Source organism: Botryllus schlosseri, chromosome 5 (genome assembly GCF_051294905.1).
Source record: "Botryllus schlosseri isolate E-star chromosome 5, Bs_hap1, whole genome shotgun sequence".
Lineage (NCBI taxonomy): Eukaryota > Metazoa > Chordata > Ascidiacea > Stolidobranchia > Styelidae > Botryllus > Botryllus schlosseri.
In genome coordinates this window covers 11,777,733-11,798,619 of record NC_137240.1, presented here as the reverse complement: position 1 = coordinate 11,798,619, position 20,887 = coordinate 11,777,733, and the positions used below count along the sequence as shown (strand labels likewise).

The window sequence follows — 20,887 nt, the reverse complement described above, 5'->3', positions numbered from 1 at the left end:
CAACCCTAATATCCCACCTCCGGCAACCCTAATATCCCACCTCCGGCAACCCTAATATCCCACCTCCACCAACCCTAATATCCCACCTCTGGCAACCCTAATATCCCACCTCCGGCAACCCTAATATCCCACCTCCCCCAACCCTAATATCCCCTTCCCCCAACCCTAATATCTCACCTCCGTCAACCCTAATATCCCACCTCCGGCAACCCTAATATCCCACCTCCCCAACCCTAATATCCCACCTCTGGCAACCCTAATATCCCACCTCCGGCAACCCTAATATCCCACCTCCGGCAACCCTAATATCCCACCTCCCCCAATCCTAATATCCCACCTCCGGCAACCCTAATATCCCACCCCCGGGAACCCTAATATCCCACCCCCGGCAACCCTAATATCCCACCTCCACCAACCCTAACCCTAACCCCCAACCCTAATATCCCACCTCCGGCAACCCTAATATCCCACCTCCACCAACCCTAATATCCCACCTCTGGCAACTGTAATATCCCACCTCCGGCAACCCTAATATCCCCTTCCCGCAACCCTAATATCTCACCTCTGTCAACCCTAATATCCCACCTCCACCAACCCTAATATCCCACCTCCGGCAACCCTAATATCCCACCTCCACCAACCCTAATATCCCACCTCCGGCAACCCTAATATCCCACCTCCACCAACCCTAATATCCCACCTCTGGCAACCCTAATATCCCACGCCGTAACTGCATGACCTACGCATGCCCTGAGCTCCTTACAAGACCGACAAATCAGTTGATAATAACATTATTACTTCATTAATTCATATTAATACTTGTGAATACACTTAATTTCTAAATTTCCCGAGGAATTCACCGAGGGCCGGGTTCTCCAAGGGCCGGGTTCTCCGAGGGCCGAGTTGGTAGGGACGGGTTCTCCAAGGGACGGGTTTTCCGGCAACCCTTGGAGGTGCAGAACTTTAATATACAATTGAAATTGAAATCGAATTCATATTGAAATGAACTCGAATATTTCCGGCTGACACTCGTCAGGGGTAATCGTCGGCAACTAGTAGACAATTCAAAAAACATTGTATATCAACAATCGTATCACAAAATATGACGTCACCAGCATGTCGAATGGCAATGTACTATTTTTAAATGGTTCACTAAAATATCCATTTTCACTTCAATATGAATATACTATGCAATTGTATATTTTAGCGTTTTGTAATTCAACCTGTCGATTACCCTGGCTGTCAAGCTATAAAGGAGGACGTTTTCGATTTTCTGACAAAGGAGGACAAATCCTAAAAGGAGACGTATGGTAACCCTACTTAACAGAGTGATGGAGCGTAGGGGATTATATACATATTACTGACGTACAAAACAGATTGTGACGTTGGCGCAGTTTAACTGTTGAGTAATTCCCTCTCAACATGCAAACGCCCGTCTCCACACCCATTTCGGATCAAATTGAAAATTTTCACATCGATCAGGCATTAAATTTGGTGCATAACAAAATTTGTTTCAAGAAAATCGGACAATTTGTTACAGAGTTATTGCAATTTGAAAAATGACATTTTGTGCTCACTCGGCCGTGACGCTATACCGCTTGGAACCTGTGTGTAATAGGGTGGAGTGAAAATGACTTTTTTTTTTCAAATCAAAAAAGGCCTTCCTCAATCCTGACAAATGACCTAAAACTTCAATAAAAAGTGACTTCAGGGTGTTGCCCCCATTTTCCAGCCGGCAACCCCCCAATTTCTGCGCGTGGGGGGGTAAAATGGCCCATCTCGGCAACCGCTGGTCGTAGAGTCATGATATATAGCTCAAAATCTGCGGAAGCATCATGTTTCTATCTGTCTTCTGAAGAAAGTTTTCTCTATTGTGAACACAAAATGAGTTATAGCCAAAAAACTATATATACGCACATTTTTGTTGAAATTCAGCATTTATTCTGACGAATTGTGATCTGTCATTAGTTTTTTTTTAAAGTAAAGTAACACACTGGCAATACCGAATATTGGGCCCATATTACAAATATATTCACAACACAGTCCTTTTAAAATCGGTTCAAAACATCATAATGAAACATTCACATTGAACGTCTTATATTAAAAATGCATTCTTTTGTCAAGTTTTTTCATCAGTTTACGAGACTTAATTTTTCGGCGAATGAGGCCATCTCGTCTTTGAAATCCCGAAACTAGTGCTGATGCTTCTGTTACGAGCTTTACATGTCGTTCCACTGTTTGATTGTGGCATGGATGAAACAAAATCAGAGGCTTCTCGCGGCATTCTTCTAACTCTGCATCAGTTAAGTGCTCAATCGCTGGAGAAAGTTGTTGATATAAGGTTCAATATCAACCAACTCGTGGTATACCTTTGCTTCCAAGTTCAACTTTGAGACGCAGAATAAACGAACAGGACCGCAGTTCAATTGGTTGGAACCGCTATGACTCTCAATGTCCGGGAGTGAATTTTATTCAGCGGCATGTTTTCGAATCGCCAGCACCTTGGTCACACCCAATTGAAAAAAAACTACGTGGAAGTGTATCTTGTTGGCCAGTTACTCAATTCAAAAAGCTCTCGCCACCACTTATGGCCTTTCAAAAGCTCCCATAGGAAATTGTTAGTGACTTAAGTAAGGACCAGTTATATGCTTATAAATGTGCTGGGCAATTATTCAAGGAAATGCTGATGATGATCTGGCTTACTTGGAGGTTGGACCACCGGTTGCGCATTGAAGATGGCTAACTTTAGGATGCAGTGCAGAGTTTTACGGTATTATGTAACAGTTAATGAACCGCCTTTAAACCTGGAGATTCTGGTTCGTTTTTGCTTTGAAGTACATTTTCCAACTTGGTTTGAGATCAAGGGAAACAAACATATAACACATGGACCCAGAAACATCTTCAACTTGATTAAACAGGTTTTGAATTTCTCTGACCGAAACGTTCGAAAAATTGCTCCGAATGTGGTGATAAGAAACGGTTATTCCGCACACCCCGAAAATATTATGATTGCAATGCTGGTAGATGATAATGAAGACATACGAAATAAGGGTGTGACCAAGGTGCTTGCGTTTCGAAAACATGCCGCTGAATAAAATTCACTTGTGGACATTGAAAGTCATAGCAGTTCCAACCAATTGAACTGGGGTCCTATTCGTTTATTCTGTGTCTTAAAGCCAAGGCATACCACGAATTGGTTAATATTGAACCTTATCAACAACTTCCCCCAACGATTGAGCACTTAACTGATGCAGAGTTAGAAGAATGCCGCGAGAAGCCTCTGATTTTGTTTCATCCATGCCACAATCAAACAGTGGAACGACATGTAAAGCTCGTAACAGAAGCATCAGCACTAGTTTCGGGATTTCAAAGACGAGATGGCCTCATTCGCCGAAAAATTAAGTCTCGTAAACTGATGAAAAAACTTGACAAAAGAATGCATTTTTAATAAAAGTCGTTAAATGTGAGTGTTTCATTATGATGTTTTGAACCGATTTTAAAAGGACTGTGTTGTGAATATATTTGTAATATGGGCCCAATATTCGGTATTGCCATTGTGTTACTTTACTTTAAAAAAAAACTAATGACAGATCACAATTCGTCAGAATAAATGCTGAATTTCAACAAAAATGTGCGTATATATAGTTTTTTGGCTATAACTCATTTTGTGTTCACAATAGAGAAAACTTTCTTCAGAAGACAGATAGAAACATGATGCTTCCGCAGATTTTGAGCTATATATCATGACTCTACGACCAGCGGTTGCCGAGATGGGCCATTTTACCCCCCCACGCGCAGAAATTGGGGGGTTGCCGGCTGGAAAATGGGGGCAACACCCTGAAGTCACTTTTAATTGAAGTTTTAGGTCATTTGTCAGGATTGAGGAAGGCCTTTTTTGATTTGAAAAAAAAAAGTCATTTTCACTCCACCCTAGTGTGTAATTGTAATTATCATTATAGTGATCAAATTACTGCCGGGCAGACATAAATTTCTGTAGTAAGATATTTTGGTATATGCTTATTGTGATAGACCTAAATTTTTAACTTTACTAATGGGGGTTAGGGGTCAAATGTCAATTCAAAGTCATCATGTTTTCAAAATCAGCCATGCGTAACAAATATGCAACTCCGCCTAGCGTAATTCTATTTAAACAGATTTTTTTGAGGAAGGTGTCAAATAGAAGCTTGGAAAGAGTAGAACATTGCTGAATTGGTATTGCATGTGATATTTGACTGCCACTTGTCTAAAACTTAATTGAAAAGATGCGCTCTAAATAGTGCATGACGTGTTCTGCATAAAGTGTCAAAGTATATTTTCAACTGTGGTCCAATCTTATATTCAATTTATAACCAAGTCTGATGGATTCTAATTGGTAACAGCTTTCATATGACACCTTACTTATGAATTTTGAGTTAGATAGAATCGTGCCAGAGAGTTCGGAAATATCGTCACGCATCACTGATTTTAACATACTGGTATGTCAATTTTCAAATCAAGATTTGAACCTTGATCCTGTAATGCGGAGGGGAATTCCTAGTGAGTGAAGAACATGTATTACCAATCATTGCTTACCAGCATTACCCTGATTGGAATCGCTGGCCTTTTTGCCTGATATATCAGGGGAGCAGCGATGATTTTAAGTTCAAGTAATTTAATAAAAAATAATTAAAAAAATAAATATAGTGTGAGCACAGGACACCGATTCCAAACAGGAGCATTACTACCTGCAGCCTGTATAAGTATGATTTTAGCAGTTATAATTATACGCAAATTTCATGGTTGAGTAAGCACGAAATCCTCATTCTTCATACTGCTGCAATTGCTCAAGAACCGATCAATAAAGTTATATTAATTATATTCTATTCTACTCAGAATGGAGTACTTTAGTTGTACATGATATTGCAGAGAAATCTGAGAGGGTGTGAAGACAAATTGAAATATTATTTGGATGTTGACTCGAATTACTGATAGTCGGTAAACCCAGAAGCACCCTTGCAAGCATAATGCACAGGCAATAAATAAAGGTACTCTCTGAGAATGGCAATAATTATCTACTGAAACACATTATCATATAACGAGTAAAATAATAGCAAAATCAGATAATCACTGAATTAATATAATTAAAATTATTTAAAAAATGACCTATTTTGCATTATGCACCATATTATATTTTTAACCATGTTGATATCAAATATCAATAATAAAACTATGTTTCGTGTATTCTAGTTGGAAACAGCTTTCAAATGACACCTTGCTTGTGAATTTTGGTTTAAATAGAATTGCACCAGATGAGTTGAAAAATATCGTTATGCATCACCGATTTTAACATATGCCAATTTTGAAATCGCGTTTTGAACCTTGACCCAATACTGTGGAGCGGGGATATTCGTGGTCAGTGAAGAACATGTACCAGCAATTATTGCTAAATAACATTGAAACCTTTACTCTACGTAACCTCTGAGCTATATCAGTTACAATCATACACAGGTTTTGTGTTACCAAATTTCATGGTTGAGTAACCACAAAATCATCATTTTTCAAACTGCAATAACTCGAGAGCCGTTCAACGAAATTGTCCGAAATAAATTTCGTTGTACTCAGAACTAGATACTTTAGTTGTATGTAGATTTAGAGAAAAATCTTGAGAGGGTGTGGAGACGGATTTAAAAAATATTTGCATGTTGACAGGGAATTACTCTGTTATGATTTGGTGGAAGTGGTGAAGTTTAAGGATGTACTTGTTTCAAACTGATATTTTGAGGGTGAAATTTAGGGTAAGAAAACAAAAACCTATTATTAGAAGAATAACGGTTTCTTGTGTTTTTGTAAATTTTATTCGGTCCATTCGAATTTCGCCAATAGTGGCAGGGATATTTCTGCATCTGTGTTCTACTCTTTATAAACTCTGTAGATTCTATGTATTGAATATCTTGGTATTTAGAGTAACCCTCTTTTCTTATATTATGATTTAATCCAATACGGTATCGGTGTTCCTAGATCGTGCTGCGGCCATAGAATGCACTGCGAACGTTAACGACACAACAGATCCCTCGTTTCAAATGGACTTCAATTATCTCATGTTTCAAGAGTTCCGCTGTAATGCCACAGTTAACGATTTGTTTGACGAGGTAGTGTTCTCTTTTGTCTAATTACTGTAAATTGTTGTTACCATAGCGAAAGGTTACAGTTACGGACATGTACGGTTTCAGACTAATCTAATATTTTTCAGTGATACGTCATAGAACAGGATATATTCCGATTCATTTCCATGCTTGACAACAGAATGGCTAAAATTCACGATTAAATAATATTTCCGAATGTGATTTGATTTATGGCACTCAATTACTCCTCCGCGGAAAAAGTTGTTGTAATTAGTTGTTGTATATTGCATACATTTTGGTCCCCACAAAGTTCCGGTCCATTGTTTACATCTTGACATGTTCGACCATAGTTCAGTTCATTCAGGCGGTCTAGGTGCAGGTGTGGTCGTTCAAGCACTGATTTGTCTAAATATAAATAAATACTTAGGTGTCAAATTCTACATGTAAGTATTGCATCACTGTTGTTACCGCTTGGTTGATAAATTTACCTCCAACAACTTTCACCTTCTGTATATCATTTTACTCGTATCGCGATATTTGTGGTGTTGTGGGAAAATTTATATTGAAATAGATAGAAAAACGTAATCATTCATACATGTACATAAATATATAGCTTGGAAAGGATGCCAATAGAACGGAAACGAGTGGAATTTTAGGCGACCTCAGTGCGTTATCCGAAAATTTCACGTCCGACAATGCCAGTTTTACTGTCCATCAACTTTCCGAAATGACATCGATAATAAACGATTTGACAAGCAGAGAGATAAAGGTACGTAGTGATTGAGAAAGCCATTGTCTTTCCCGCGTCGAAGACGTTCAACTCTCAGGTGTTCAAGCCGTCGGTGTTTTTTCTTGTGTGGTGCCTGAATAATCTGGATCTGGTTCTGCAAAGCGGCAACGAAAAAGCTCGTAATTTTACTGCTGAGTATTTCAACGTCACCGAAAAAATGAGGTTCATCCACTCGCTGAATAAAATATTGTCAAACATCAGATTGAGCGAGATCAACATGACTGTGGACACAGCGACAACTATTTTGCAGGTTGGAAAGCAAGACTATCGTTTATATTTAGTAACTTGCATGATGTTAGGCCCGTGATTCAGAATTGTCAGGAAATTCTAATCCGATGAAGAAATAACGCAAAAAGAGACAACTTTAAACGAATACATAACATAACAACTATACTAACTGTCAGATACTGTAAGATTGAAAGGTTGATGTAGGGATCATAAATATATAAAATATTAAACATTGCTCGACATTCTTATGATCCGAGGAAGTCAAAGTAAAGTAGTCTTTGCAGCTACTGCAGTAGTAGTAAATTCACATCAATTACGAATGGAGGTATTAATTTCCAAGATAGTCGAGCAAAAGTAATATATGGATGGTTTGAAAACAATTAGCTTGATTCTGAATCGAGTAACGAATATCGAGTTCATTATACCTTCAAAGGGCATTGTATGACTCAAATATTGGCAGAACTGCTAAACAACGTCAGTAACTGTCAGCCTAAAAGCAGTGTTGGGATGACTCGAGTCATGACTTGACTCGAGTCACCTTTTTCGTATGACTTGACTTGACTCATCTCACTTTGCGAAAATGACTTGACTTGACTCGACTCGGCCCGTCAGAAATGTGGATTGACTCGTGACTCGGAGCAAAATTTACGAGTCAATTTCAAGTCATTAAGTGTAATGTGTCGATTAAGTCACCCTTTCTTATGTACGTTCGTGTTGTTCACGATACGCCGGTGTCACTTGTGAGAGCAACCAGTCATTCACTGATTGTATGTTTCACTGATCCTGCACTGTTACATCACAAATAAATGAACCGCAAACGAAACGATCACAGCTTACGTTGTCTTAGTAGATTAGTAGATTGATGTAATAGCAACGTATCTTTGTTTCTTAGACGGCTCAGTGCTTACTGCTTTGTGCAGTGCTCACCTTTACCAACATGATGTAAATCGAACCAGTATAGTTTATGCGTTTATATTCTCACTGACGTGTAGATGGGTTGTGTATTGTACCACATCAATTTGTTCAACTTCTCGATGCTTCCTATTCGATCCTCTATATTGGCTGGTTATATAACAGACTGTAGCATTTAGCTGTACTGTACACTCACTATTTTATTAGCAGTTCTACGTATGCGTGGGCGATACGACACCTTTTTGCATGTATATTGTTTATTTAACTTTATATTCGTTATTTGGTTCAAGATAATTGTCCAATTAATCTGACCTACACCCAGTTAGCAAAATGTAATGATTTTGATTCAGCACTCATACTTCGAAAATTCAATTTGACTTGAATCATGACTTGACTCGTGACTTGACTTGACTTGACCCGACTTGACTCGAGTCGCCTCCAAAAAACGAGTGACTTGACTTGACTCGAGTCTCCTTTGAAAATCGATTGACTCGACTTGACTCGAGGCAAAATGTGCAATGACTCGAGATGACTCGTGACTCGAAGGTAGTGACTTGATCCCAACACTGCCTAAAAGATGATAGAATATTAAACCTCAGAAAGTTGAAGCAAATTGATATGATGCAATACACAATCCGTTGACAAGTGATAGATATGTATAAACTATATCAGTTAGATTTATATCATACCGGAAGTTCATTAAGATGGGCGCTGACCAGAAATACACTGCTATAGACGGATTACTACTAGTCTATGACAACACAAGCTCTAATCACTGAGTTCGCAGTCAATTTATTCGTGATATACCGACGGATACTCGGTAAAGCCAGGCTGCACAATCATTGAATGACTGGTTGCTCTCGCACAGATCATCGAGCATCTACGTACAGGTACAGTGACTTACTCCACACTGTAGTGACTTGAAATTGACTCGGAAATTTTGCTTTGAGTCACGAGTCAATTATGTCATCTGAAAAAGTTGACTCATGTCGTGCCAACGCCGATGGAGTGCTTTATCAGTGGATCGCCAATGACTTCTCTCAAAATTGCAATGCATCGTCAGCGCAGAATGACTACCGGTGCCGTAAATAATGCGATCCGATAATAATTAACTTTTGCGACAGTAACACAGGGAGCTATATCAATTGGAAGTCCAAACTAATCCAATCTCTTCGATATCCACCCCAAACCTACTTTCGACTTTGTAAAATCCAAAATAGTAACATGCAGGTGGTTTGCTGTGATGAACTAGAAGTGTTGGTAGCTAATAGCTTAAAACGCACAACCATTTCAGCTGACATTCAGTAGAAGTCCTTTGTTGCTTCACTTCTTTGGCCTTGATTTGTTAAAATGAATCTTTCACCAAACACGTGAACACGTTCTATTCTGTCTTACAATGAAGCCCAAATACACCATCTCCGTGTTCCACTGTAACCCGCATTAAGAGTTTGAAACTATTGCAGTCCATCCGCATGTCAGAAGCTGACAAGAAACCAATTGTCGCCGAGAGCTGGCGGACTGATGGCAGGCACAATTCAAAATGTAAACTGTTACGACCGGACAACGCGACGGACGACGAGACATTTGTGAATGTGGTGTTTGCAACCAATGCGACTGTGTATCCAGATTATCCTGAGGACGACACTTCCATAAAAGAGGTTACCTATTTTTTAGCAGTTTGTTTTCAGTGTAAGGTCGAATTTCATGTTTTACACATATACCCGTCGAAGGTCTGTGCAATATAGAATGTTTGTAAATTTACAGAAGTCGCATTTGTGATGCGGCCTTCATCACTTGAATCTCTGCTATATCTTAATTGTCTCAAATTCGATTGTTTACGTGGAACACATTAAGAGCAATGTTTAGAAAAACGCATCGATTTTTAAAATTCGTTTTTCCTCAAATGACAATTCACCTGTATATCTGACAAGGATTAGACAAGTTGGAAACCACTTACAAAAAAGAAATACTATCAACTCTTCCTTCGTCGACAATAGCTAGTTTTGGAACTCTGAAATAAATTGTGGCTCTTGCCCTGTTGGTAAAAGTGTATCTGCAATAAGTGGCCACACTTTGTTAATCTTGATCCCCGAGATGATTTCAGACACATCATTTACACCGATTTTTCTGTCATCTGCGTGATTTTAAAAGCCGCATGCATTCGTCACATCACCAAATTTTTGCCAATTCATTTAATTCCAGGCTGTCGGATTGTCATTTAGCGGTAAAAAGAAAGATAATATATCCGGTGATGTTGAATTGGAAATACCGTTCGACTATTCGGAGATACCAAAGTCATCTGGAACTCCTGGGGTAATTCTATAGATCAGATTGTTTTTATGAACCTCGCCATGATATATATGTTCTATTCATGTAACGATAATTTATTTGACTACACGATTGTGACATCTAGCAGACCAGGGGAGTCAAACTCAACTTGGGTCGCGGGCCGGATTCAAACCTGTTGATCGCTTGCGGGCCGGACCAGTCAAATGATTGCAAAATGTTACCTCAAAATTCATGTCTTCATTTTCCACTGGAATGCTTATTGTCAAGGCTGTACATAGTGCACAATACATAGTATTCAGATACATTATATTGCAGATCATGGGGCTCTATACTAGCGGCACCATTACACCATTATTCGCAAACAACGTAATTGGTAAAAATATGATTACTGGCAGTGCGGTGCAGTGTATTCGCTATGAGGAATACAATCGATTTAACTAAACAATGTTGGAATTTTCACTATCTATATATCACCATTCGGGATCCTCTGAAGACCAAGGCTTGGGGCCGTGGTTGGGACCTTTTGGTTCAGAATAAGGTATACAGCGGTACAACCAAAGATATTTGAATTTTCTCCATGAAACTATTATATTCTCCATTTTCCCTACATACAACGGTTTTGCATTGGCACGCTCTCCTCTGTGCTTAACTATTATCGGTCCATTTTCCAGAAACCTCTGAACTGAGCGTGCACTTTTTGCACTCTGAATGTGGTTTCAATATCACCGACTTGTTCCAAATGGGGTATTAGGTGATAAATCTGCACTACTGTCAGAGGTTTACTGTCAGGTGGTTATGATGAACATAATCATTGAACATGTACGACATTTTCCGTCTTGCGGGATTATTTACGTCAAAATATTTCATACTAAACATCTCAAATTTTGATGGAAACATGCTGGATAAAACAATAATTATTCCATTTCTCAGAATTGCTTCACGTACCGGATGAAATCGTCCGGCAGGCCGTATGTTTGACACCCCTGTAGTAAACTATAGCCCAAATTGATTTTATGCAATTTGATGCTGACCTGGTGTACGCAGTCCAACCTTTAGCTTAGTTGCGCCTTTGATTCCACTTAAAAACAAGCATAGTGGTGCTCTTGTTCATGCATTTGAAATCCAGGTCATGTTTAGCGCACAATTCCAAAACCATTTTTTACACTTTAAGACACAATAAACATAAATTCTACAGTCATTTTTGGTATACGAAGAATAGTTGAGAAATCCATATAAAAATATATATTTGCTGTTTCAATGTATTGAATGCACATCCTGTCAACTGAAGAATAGCAAGAAATACCTACCTTGAGATAACCTAATTGCTCTGTTCAGGTATTTTCAGGTCAAGAACATAATATTCATCACATCAAAAGGATTCAGAAATCATAGTGCTGAAACATGAAAGAAATAACATTATGATAATATGGATTGTAGCTGGATGTCATATTCGGCTCGGCAGCTCTGTCAGTGCAGCTATCTGCTTTCGGCAACATTGCAGACCTTGAGTAATCAGTCTGCAAGCAAAATCTAAAAGCACATGCTCATTGCTAAACTCATGAATACTTTGATACCAAGCTGGTATAGAGTCTAGAACAGCAGTTCTCAACCTTTTTTGACATGCGCCCCCCTTGATGATGGTCAAAAAAATTGCGCACCCCTGACCCCCTGCACTTATCGTCATGTCAAAAAGAGCGCATAGTATAGTAGCATAGTATACATATCAATATATCATACGCCAAGTTTGAATCCGCATTCCAGTTGTTGAGTCTTTTACATTGCTGACAAATTTCCCCGAAACTTGTTTGAAAATAACAAAATTACATTGAACAGGACATCAATGGATTTCAAGGTAGCTTGCACTGCGACTAATCCTAATGCTGGTTGTGACTACAGAGAGCACGGCGTCATTCTGTCCTGCCATGCTACATTTGATCAGTTTTGGAATTGAATTAAATTGTGTTGATTTAGGGTAGCCTGATTGCGGGCGAAACCGGGCGACCATATTGTCTTAGGCCAGGAGCGGGCAACTTCTCCAGTCGGCGGGCTGAATATAGGAAAATTAGGTACTTGGCGCCAGATTGCTAAATTGATACATTATTCGCCTATTGGTCCACATATACAAGGAATAAATCGTATTTAATGAATGTATTTTAACGGCAGCAATGTCACTTCAAAGCCATTTCTCGCCGATAATGACGAAGACAATGTGGATTTGAGAACAGCATTGTCATACCGGCGCCGCCATGCCTGCTTCTCTCTGATCAAAACCCACGGTGCAATCCCTAATAAAGATTCCAAGGCGTTCTATGAGCCCGGTACTCCAAATTTACCAAGTTATCAATTCATTAGGATTAATATATGGTAAATGCCGATAATGCAAGTCTTCTCACTGCGATGAAATTGTGCGTAAGCTCTACTCCCGCATGCTTCGCACACATGTTTATAATAACATACGTTCACTAAAATTTGACGTTTAAGCAAGAAGTGATGAATTTCGGCGGACTGGGGCCATGGGCCACATCATCATGTATGTTGCCCGTCCCTGTTTAGGCAGTGCAGTTCGCCAGCTATTTATAACAGCTACCCAGCGCACCGAGCTAGTAATCAATGACTTACACGTGGGAATTGCTCTAAATCTTCAGAGAATATCAAAAATTTGCTAAAATTAAGTTGAAATCAGCCTATACTCCGTTGAGCGCGACTACCGGAGTTTGTATTTGCCAAGCTTTCTTGAATGCAAAATAAGTTTGATCTTCAACAATCAGAATGGTTGTGAAACGCATGTTTCGTCACAATTTATATAGACTTTGTCATTTTCTCGCGCCCCTCCCCCTGAGAGACTCCCGCGCTCCCCAGGTTGAGAAACACTGGTCTATAAGGAGTACTGTAATCTGTTTTATATTCAAGACATTATATTTCCACCGATGCGTGCGTCTACTAAACAATGGTACTTGGAGCACTGACGAAAGCAAAACTAAGCTGGTCAACAACTCCTACACGACCTGCAATACCAGATACAATCCCGGTGTAACGGCATTCAGCGTTCTAGTGGTAAGATGTATCAAATTGAACACTATGCTATTTGGTACAATCCCCTTGCTTTTCAGAAAGTTTACCCTGTGGCTGATTCGGTTCCTCTTGGGATTGTTGGCCAGGTTGGATGTATTCTCTCCAGCATTTTCCTGTTCGCGGCTATCATCATTTATGTTGCTTTCAAGTGAGCTACAGGTTTTGTATGATATTGGACAGCTGTTCTGATTGAGGATTAAAAGAAATATTTTTCTAATTCCGTCAACTGCGGAAAAGTGATGTTATTCTAGTAGTTTGTCATTTTGCCAAAAAATTCAACTGCAAAGGGCATTATGCACTATGCATTGTATCGTAGCCATTGAAACATGTTTCAAGAGGCAATTTTGTGGATTTATATAAATCACCTACCTACCGTGTCATTGCCAAAATCAGTATGATATTATTTTCTTTGCAGTCACATTTTCTATCTGCTTAGCCTATAGTACCTGACGGCATCTTCTGACTTCTAAAATCTGGTTTCAAAACGTCATAACTTGCTTTAACATGACTTGACTAACTGAAATAACTAGACTCTACGCAACAATGAGGTTGATCGATCTCGAATTCACAATTGAAGGAAGAGGCTTATTCAAATAGTTTATCAGAATGGTCAGTGTTGTCAGTAGAAATGCCACCGTAATTGTCAAAAAATGTCACTGTTTCCATATAGTTTCGTTCAAACCTTCTTTGTTGCCAGTGTCACATTTACACACTCAGTACTTCAATTTGCTACGTGATGCGTTTCAAAATCCCTAATTCGTCAAACAAGTCAATCAGGGCTCATAGTGAAACGATGAACTGGCGGCAGGCATGTCAAAAAAAGAAAGCTGACCAAGACATGCTTTGTAGATTCATAAAAACGTGTCTGTGGGTTAAAAAAAAGGAGTCTAAAATGTATCATATCTACCACTGTTTTGTATTATGACGGCGAATAAATATTATTTTTGGTAATTAACCGTCACTTTCTCATTGCCTAATAGAGGGTTAACATACGTCCGTCAGTACGTTTTTTGAAATCGTCCTTGGAGGACGCCCTTTTGTCCTCTTTTTTGAGATTTTGTCCTCTTTTTTGAGAATTCAGGTCAAATTTATGGCCAAAATCGACTGAGATGCCGTAAATCAGAACCGAAGGCGGGTATTTCGGGAGCTTAGCCGGAGATGATTTTTTTTTAGTCAACCACCTGAAAATGTGAAGGGAAAAACTGAATTTTGGGCGCCGAGCGTGAAAGTTGATTTTTTTAGTCAACCGACTACGAAGTGAGAAAAAATTAGCATTTTTTCAGGATGTTCCATCGGTTTTGCAAGTCCGAAAATTCTGAGGTGTCCTCTTTCCAGATTTCCAAAATATGGTAACCCTACCTAATATCAATACATCCACCGATCGCTATGTATTAACAATGTGATTCACTGCTTTCGCCGCAGAATATAGTTACAATTTTTTACTCCGCCTGCCGATGTATTTTCAACTTTCATTTGGCCCACGGGTAAAATAGTTGCCCACCCCTGGTGTAGGGTATTTGGGTACATTGGCGGTTCTTCTGACGATTTTACACTCAAAACAATGTGAACTTATCCCAAGACGACTTTCTATTTTTCATAAGACAGTAAGCAGTTTTGCCTGAAAAAAACTGTCCAAGCCGAAGTAGCCTAAAAACATAATCAATTGCGCAAGTATTGCAAGTAAGCAAAACCTCTGCACGGGTACTTCACACAGTAGAAGTGCTTCGTCCATGACCAAATTTGTTCATTCCAAGTTATTCCCTTAACTCAACTTGTGTTGTACACGAGGCCAAGCCATATGACAGCTACCGGTATTTAATATTGGGCTCAAAGTAGGCTACAACTAACAGATATGAAATAAATTGCAGGAATTTACGAATCAACCTCATGAATCAGATCCACATACATTTATGCGTCTGCCTTCTCGGCTTCTACATTACTTACCTCGTCGGTGTGCAGAGAAACCAGAAATATGTACCTTGCATGGTTGTTGCCGCGTGCATGCAATTCCTTCTACTCTCTTCCTGGGGATGGATGTTGGTGGAATCTATTACGATGTTCAGGTGAGGCTATAGCACCGTGCAATGTTAGAACAGTGAAAAAAAAATAGTATGGAATTTCGTTATGCACTACTGGCGGTAAGGTGCACCATCTTGGTTGATAACTTGTGGGGTCAAGCCTTGGCCGGATCAGTCCAAAGACTTCCCAGCTCCACAAGTGGTGTCGGCGTTCCAGGATAGCGCCAGAGAGAAAAAAAATAACACATTCAACCTTTTTTTGTCGCCTGCCCTTTTATATTATCTTCTTTTACTGTCATTCAGTGTGCACTGTGTAGGCCTCTTTTTTACATCGCGTAGGGTTAGGATGGGTGACTGATTACGAAGACTACTCCGACCGACAAGATAGCGTAATGGTGAAGCGTCCAGCATACACAATGATAATACGGTCGTGGGTTCGATCCCCGGCCGGGTCAGACCAACGACCTGATTAGTAACACTGGTATCTATGACTTCCCTGCTTGGCGCTCATGCATTACTGGGATTGCATGGAGAGGTGGTGCAAGATTTAGAAAGCCGTAAAAAGGCTATATCTGCACCTTCGTTGTCCAGCGGCATATGCACATCATGCACTCGTGGTATGCATACGCGCAGATAGTGTGTATGTATCTCATGAGATGGTGTATATGCCGCAAAAAACATCAAGGACAAAAGAAACTACGTCCTTTCCTTTCTAAGTCGTTTCGACACCTTCCTATCTTTCATTGTATCATAGTCTTGTGGTGTACTCAAGTGGACTTTGTCTAGTGGTACAACTCTAGGGTCAAAGGGATATGCTTTCAGACTATTTTCACCCTTGATTTTACTCGTTGGAATTGAAAAGTAGAAATTTAGTTTTGGATAGGTGTAAGTCACTTTTACAAGCGAAATTATCATGGCGTCCGAGCGAAATAGCCCCTGTATCATGGGAACTGAATGTTTGTTGGAAAAATGCACCAATTTGCTTTATCAGTAATCATTTTGTGTTAGTGTTGCAATTTCGAAAATGGCCACCTCCGATTGACTACAAAAGGCATAATATGCTTCGACCAAATCTACTTTTGAAACTACTTCCTTGAATAATTTGCCGGCCTCTCACTTTCTCATACGATTTTTTCAGGAAATTTTGGTTCCCTCGCAAGAAAATTGGCGATTGCTACATCCTCATTTGTTCACTCGTAATCTACATCACGTTCGGGACGGCCGTTTCGGTTAACGCTTACATGGTTTCGCAAAAAGATGCGAAAAATTGGGAAATGTGGCATCTAGCTTTTTCAGATGGTGATTTTTCTTTGACCTTTGTAATATTTGTTACAAGTTATATAATATTTTCCGAGTTATCTTTCATGAAAAGGGAATTATATGCACTGAATCTGTAATGTTCTGTGTATTTGGACTAGGTGTGAATTACTGCTATTTCAGTGATGCTTTCATACTTTGTCAGATGTATCCTTCAGACCGTCCGAATATGTGGGAGATATCGCATGCTGGCTGCATAAAGAATCGCTTCATTTCGGCTTCTTAACGCCAGTCGGAATTATTTTGTTGTGTAATCTTGTCTTCGGATTCGTAATTATACGAAAAATCACCACAAAAATGGAAGTAAGTATTACGCATTCTTCTCTTTTTTAATGTGTGGAAGAAATTAGCAGTAGCTTCTACTAACGGTAGTATAGCTGCCTCAGCGCTAATACGCTAGTTTTTACCCATGTGCTTTTGTCATTTGTAAGAGTGAATCACCTGTAAATAGAGAGAGAGAGAGAGAAATAATTATGGATTCGTCCAACCGAAACGAAAATAACATTGACGCATGAAATTATAACAAGAAACTTAACGGTGTAGGACAGGGTGTAATCGATATGACTCTGGGTAGGGTCAACTAGTCTGATCACACCCTGCATTAACAATTACATATATTCTTTATAAATTTGGTTGCAGTTGGTTGGGATTATCTAATTCAGCATAGCGTAACATAAATAATAACAATAACATGGAAAAATGGGTGGAACAAGTGGTGTCAGTAATAGGAGATAAGGTGTCTGAGTAATTCTTTTTTGAATGAGTGATAAGGAAGGTCTCTTATAGATGTAGGCAGACTTGGACAACCAGAAAATTATCGGCCTTTCCAAACTAGATTGCTGGCATTTCGCTCTAATTTAGTAAAATTTGACAACCAGAATTATTCAGTTATCCAAGCATATACATAGACAACTAGAAAATTTTCAGCTTTTCCAAATTAGATTAGAATTAGATTACTGACATTTCGCTCTAATTTAGTGAAATTAGACAACTAAAATTATCTAGTTGTCCAAGTCTAGATGTAGGTATGGTGTTCCAAATAACAGGACCGGCATATTCGATTGATTTCTTAGTGAGGTTACTGGTGGGAGGGCGTATATGGATGTTGCCCTTGGAAGAATGTCTGGAAGAATAAACCCCACAGGAGACAAATTATTTTAGTGTGCACTCCTAGTTGCGACATCATTGGTATTCCTTATAGACCAATGGCCCGCCATCAGTTGTATTGGTTTGAAATAACACCTACTACCAAGATCTTGCACGTTGCAGTATAACGAATTTCTTTAGGTTCGCAGCAACAAGACACAAACAAGTCAGAACGTCATAAGGACGATAACAATAACTGTCGTTCTTGGTCTGCCTTGGATTGTTGGAGTGCCACTGATATTATCAGATCTAAAATCTGTCAATGATGTGTTCGGATGGCTCTTCACTATTTTGAATGCGTATCAGGTAATATATGACTGCGTCTTGTGTGCTAACAACCGAATTGTTCTACTTCCTCGTTCTCACCTTGATTCCAGCTGGAGGTGGTTAGTAACGAAGTACTTCTACTTTTTTGGAATACTCAAGTTGGTTGTGCTTGTGCGTGCCTGCAGTAGTTTATCATGCAGTTATATTTTAAAACTTCCGTCATTTCAATGTCCATTTTACTTTTCACTCTTTGGATTTTGTAAAGTAGAATGCAGTTTAAAGATACGATTATGTCGCTTTCACCATTGAAATTTTTTAAACAACTGGGAAAAATAACCCCTGTATCATGGTAACTGAATATAAATTGCACCTATTTATGGTATTATTTGTCATCTTGCGTAAGTTGTGAAGATGCGCCCTGCTTTTTGGAAAATTTCCACCTCCGATTAACTGTTAAAATCATGTGACATCTTGACCAAATCGGCTTCATCAAGAGAATAACTTCTAATTGAATTAGTCTCCACTTGTCTTGTGTATCACAACTTCTATTTGTTGAAATGAGTAGACATTTACTGTGTTGCTTCAAATTTTAATAGAGTACTAATGATGACTACTTTGGCTTTGGCAACCGATTCAGCACCAATCTCTTTCAATCAGGGGGTCTTTGTTTTTGCCGTGCTCTGTGTCTTGCGGAAGGACGCACGCGGCATGTGGATGTCCAAGGTGGACGACATAAAGTCCACTCTGACCCAGGACCTAGTATCGAATGCAAAATTTCAATCGACCATCCTCAGCGCGGTTCTGCATTCAACGACTCCCAAATCGTCGTTCTGTGCCGACGTCAGCCACGCAGTCCACCAAGAACAACCAGATTTGAAAAGCGAGGGGGCGACCGAAGCGCCAAAGCAAGACCCCGAGATGAATAAGATGATTGGTGAACTGCGAAGTAAATTAAAAAAATAAGACAAAATGTTTGGTGGTGACGGTGCGACTAAAAAATCGATGGCGTGTGTAAAATATCTTTTAATATGGTAATGACCCAAAGGTTTTATTGTGATGTGACCAACTTGCGAAACATTCGTAAAATCGAAAAATTGCAGCCAGCAAGGGTGACTGCAGACCTGTCTGACTACGACCAAGTTGTTTTAGCAACGATGCATTTTAACTCTCTCAAACACTGCTGAATTGCACCCATTCTATGTGGAACTGCAATAATCCAAGTAAAATGGATGTAAATGTGTGTTTCTTACATTAGAGTTGAAAGGATGAGATTTTTTACATATGGATTTTACTAGTATATAGTAACTTTTTTGAAAGCATAATAAATTATTTGATAACATCCAGTGCGCATACAACATTGTGGCATTAGAAGTTGCCTTGATCAACATATTGATACGATACTGCAACTTACGGTATTTGCTGAATTTTTATTTGTGTACACACATTGTATAGTTGTGATACGGGATATTGTTTATATTCTGCTTTTATTTTAAAACCTGCCTCGTACAAGAATAATTCACAATAGCCCGCACAATACATGTGCAATTGTCTATAGTACTGTGGCAGCTTTTTTTTTTAGTCGCTCAGCTCGCCTCTATTCTCAATCATGCAATACCTTTGCACACAGTGTATGTGACTTGTAGAGTTGCTTTCATTCTTCATTGAGGGTATTTTTGCAGATCTGTAATGACTTGTGTACACATCGCACTTTTACTGAATTCAGCACATTTATGCTGAGTTTGAATCGCAAATTATGATCCTTATTATATGATAAAAGTTTTGTATAAAGACTCTAAAATACCATTTTCTGTTACATCTATAGAAATAAAATGGGATAAGATACTATAACTGCAATGGGGAAGTCTCCGATTTATTTTAGTTTCACTTTGGAAGCAGTCTTCAGGAGTATCAGCAATTTTGCCGTTTAGATGAGGATAGTATAACTTTTCGATAAAAGCTCTGTAGTTGCCAATCAACAGTGCTAGGAAAGGCGGATGATTTTAATCAATAATGGTCACAATTTGAACTGCTTACATGTCACATGCCCAACTGGTGTGGTATAGAAGTATTCAAGTACAGGATTCGTTCCCAGCAATAATCCGGGATGAATGAAAATCACGAAATACATCTTCTGGAATACTCGTAACTAAAGCAGCATGTTGAGCAATGATACGTAGAAGAACAATTTTGAAACTGCTTCCGAGGTTGAGGTTTGTAATGGTACAGCGACTTGTGTAAGTATGGGTGTCGTGCTGCAGGACACCATATAATTACAGACTCGTCTGTTACTGACTGCCTTTGATGAAATGTACGGTGACCTTTGCAAGAAACATTATTCAATCTCGTTGACGGACTAAATTTGTCGTCTCTTGAACAAGCTGTTATTTAGGTGTACGCTTTTCAACTGACTAACATTCGGAGAAAATGTTGGTAAAGGCTGTATATCAAATTTGAAATTGTAAAAGAATTTTCATTGACGCGGTAATGACTTGTGAACACATAGATATGAACGACATATCACAATGCACAGCAAACGAGATCAACAACAAATTCAGTTATAAAATTCCGAAAATTTCTTCCCTTTTGGTGGCAGAGAATCGGCTGCTTGCTGGGATTTATTACATCACAGTATTCATTTTTTCTGGATTTCGAATTTGGTTTATCACATATACCGAAGTTCACTTTTGATCGAAATTCATCAAAAAGTACGGAGTGAAATAAATTTGTCGACATGGGAAAATACTTTG

General features: G+C 39.1%; 1 protein-coding gene across 3 annotated transcripts in view; it reads left to right on the top strand.

Moving 5' to 3' along the window:
- LOC145439719 (uncharacterized) overlaps positions 1–19,988 on the top strand; it is a 51,309-nt gene extending 31,321 nt beyond the window's left edge. For 2 of the 3 annotated variants that reach the window (XM_080317289.1, XM_080317288.1), the window contains exons 21-32: positions 5,998–6,128; positions 6,715–6,870; positions 6,929–7,141; positions 9,495–9,689; positions 10,234–10,344; positions 13,231–13,374; positions 13,431–13,540; positions 15,261–15,455; positions 16,549–16,709; positions 16,873–17,030; positions 18,015–18,179; positions 18,798–19,988. In XM_080317289.1, coding sequence (XP_080173415.1) covers positions 5,998–6,128; positions 6,715–6,870; positions 6,929–7,141; positions 9,495–9,689; positions 10,234–10,344; positions 13,231–13,374; positions 13,431–13,540; positions 15,261–15,455; positions 16,549–16,709; positions 16,873–17,030; positions 18,015–18,179; positions 18,798–19,103 — 2,045 coding nt within the window. In that variant the 3' untranslated portion in view covers positions 19,104–19,988. The remainder of the gene's footprint in view (positions 1–5,997; positions 6,129–6,714; positions 6,871–6,928; positions 7,142–9,494; positions 9,690–10,233; positions 10,345–13,230; positions 13,375–13,430; positions 13,541–15,260; positions 15,456–16,548; positions 16,710–16,872; positions 17,031–18,014; positions 18,180–18,797) is intronic. The other variant, XM_080317290.1, reaches the window with a different exon arrangement.
- The last annotated feature ends 899 nt before the right edge of the window (positions 19,989–20,887 follow it).